This window comes from Anneissia japonica, unplaced genomic scaffold (genome assembly GCF_011630105.1).
Source record: "Anneissia japonica isolate Jap-2015-1 unplaced genomic scaffold, ASM1163010v1 scaffold2617_len527014_cov191, whole genome shotgun sequence".
NCBI lineage: Eukaryota > Metazoa > Echinodermata > Crinoidea > Comatulida > Comatulidae > Anneissia > Anneissia japonica.
Window position 1 is genome coordinate 375,348 of NW_022714155.1, and position 2,528 is coordinate 377,875.

At 38.9% G+C, this 2,528-nt stretch overlaps 1 protein-coding gene across 1 annotated transcript in view; it reads left to right on the plus strand.

Moving 5' to 3' along the window:
* The first annotated feature begins 317 nt into the window (after nt 1-317).
* LOC117108885 (protein strawberry notch-like) overlaps nt 318-2,528 on the plus strand; it is a 33,098-nt gene continuing 30,887 nt past the window's right edge. The window contains exon 1 of the mRNA XM_033251055.1: nt 318-443. Coding sequence (XP_033106946.1) covers nt 414-443 — 30 coding nt within the window. The 5' untranslated portion in view covers nt 318-413. The remainder of the gene's footprint in view (nt 444-2,528) is intronic.

Here is a 2,528-nt window from a genome sequence, read left to right on the forward strand (position 1 = left end):
TAGGCCTACAGTAAAACCCCTTTAAAGGGGACACATTCGGGACCAAAAAAAGTGTCCCCTTAATAGGGGTGTCCCCTGCTGAGTCAAACATATTATTAAAATGCTTGTTATTAGCCTTAAATTAAATTTGAATTATTCAATCAACCAATCAATCAATCTTTTTCTATATCATCCAGTAGCGGCGCCAGGGGGGGGCGGGACAATGACAATGACTGGTAATTCCTTTACTAAATATATAGGGATGATTCTCCAGTGTGGGTAATTCCATTCCTAATATGTATCGTGTTTTTAATGCGAGAGTCACAATTCTCGGTGGTGTTTTCTTGTATTTATTTTTATCCGAGAAAAGGTCTAGATTATAGAATATTGGTTGCTAGTCATTACGGAGGCAGCCTAGCTCCGGATCAGTTGTCATGGCTATACTTAACGACTGTAAGCAAAAGGTTGGTTATCATTATTTGTACGGGGTTTTAGGCCTCAACACAGGGCCGGATGCAGAGGTGGTGCAAAGGGTCGCACCCCCCTCCCCCACTTAAATTATATTAAGAAAAATAATTGTTGTATTGTATTGTAAGGTATGAGAGTGCAATTTCCGGGCACCAGAGGCAGGCGCGGACCCAAACCTCTTCGCACCGTTCGCCAATATAAAGTGATAGCTGTGCCTGGTGGTCTGGCGAATTCCAACTCTTTCTGTCAGAAATTCCACCTACCTAAACCAAAGACAAAAATATATAGAGAAAATAAACTTTGTCTAAGTATTACTCAAAGAGGGACTGTGATTAAATCGGCTGCGCGATAACGTACGGTATACTGTTGAGTTCTTTATTATTATTATTATTATTATGATTTATGTCACAATGTATGGTACAAAATCAATCACAGGGAGGATAGGCTATACATGTGCGTTGATTCTTAAAACCTTATTGAAAGGCATATATAGTTTTATTATATTTTGTTCCAAAATTACACCAACGCGGAAACATATTCTTTTAATTATTACTTTTTGATTAATGAATTATTATTTCATTATTTTAACGAATGCTGTTCGTTAACGTTAAAAAGAAAAAACAGGTCTTTAATGGAGTCGTTAGCCTAATTGCTTAAAACTTACGAACACACTTAGATACAGTACATCTAAAAAGAAAGTCAAAAATGGCCACCGAGTACTGAGAGACTGAAAATGAACTGAGAATCAGAAGAGCAACGACGTGAATGGTAGGCCTATGTAAATTCAAATCATACAGCATTGGAAGTGGAAAAAGAATTTTAAAAAAATACTGAGAAATTGAGAAGATATCTAATAAGCGTATAATACTGTATTAATTGGCAGGTAAAATGTAAAGTTTCCAAGCCCGTATATCCAGTAGGCGGGGTGTTACGTAGAGTGTGTATAACGCACCCAACCAAATTTGATAAGGTCCACATTTCCAAGACAGTCGAGTATGTACTGAATATAAATTTGTGATTTTCTATCATTTAAAAATATAATCTTAAGTTTTTATATTTTAACAAGTAGGCCTAATCTTGTCAGTCTGTCGTGATTCGGAAAAACGAATTTTTCGAAGTGAAGGTTGAACCTGGTTCAACTTTTTCCGATTGCGTTGCAGACGCAGACGAATCAGTGCATTGCTAGCTGCCCTGCGCAATCGGGAAGGCACCCCGATTCGTCTGTGAACTAACAAATGTCACGACTGTCGCCGATAGGGTGAGCGATTCTATGGAAACCGAGCTAAAACTCTAGATCTGCGCCTGAGAGGTCCCTATTCTCAAAATTTTCTATTCCCTCAGCCCCAACCATGGTGGGGGCAGTGAGGTGGACCCTCACGCACCCCCTACCGCCAAATCCAACATCCTCCCCAGCAACAAGGTCCAAGCCATACTATGGTGAAAGCTACTGACCCGCTACCCCTATCCTACCCCTATGATTTAAGTTAACCACATCTTCCATGGAACATGGATGGTGAATTCTTAGTACCTTCCGGGAATGCTGGCAACCTGTAAAGCCGCCCCCACTCAAAGAGCAGTCACAAGATTTAAAGTTTGTGGGAACTAGAGTTCAAGTCACCTTAGCCTGACCATGGTTGGGGCTAAGGTGGAAATTTTGAAAATATAGTGCCGCGAATAGCAGTTGGCAACCTGGAAAGGAGCTACATTACCCCTATTCGAACCCAATGCGGGCAGATACAAAATTTAAAGTTAGTTGGAAGTGGACTAGATACCATACCACCCATGGTTTGAAAGATTAAGGCTCCCCTGCCGGGAAATAGCATAGTCCTATTTGAATGGCCTTCACTTTAGGAGCTTAAATTTTAAAAACGCATCCTTCGAAAAAAGTTTTTTTTTTTCTCAAATAAACGCACCATTTTGATTTATATTTTTATATTATTATTTTTATTTTTAAGTTCATTTGATAATTTCTCAGTTTTAGTTATTTTAAAGTTTGTATTAATTTTGTTTAATTGGTATTAAGTGTACAGTATTTAAGTGACTCCCTGTCTTGTTTTCAAGTTGAGCGCACCACTAATGAG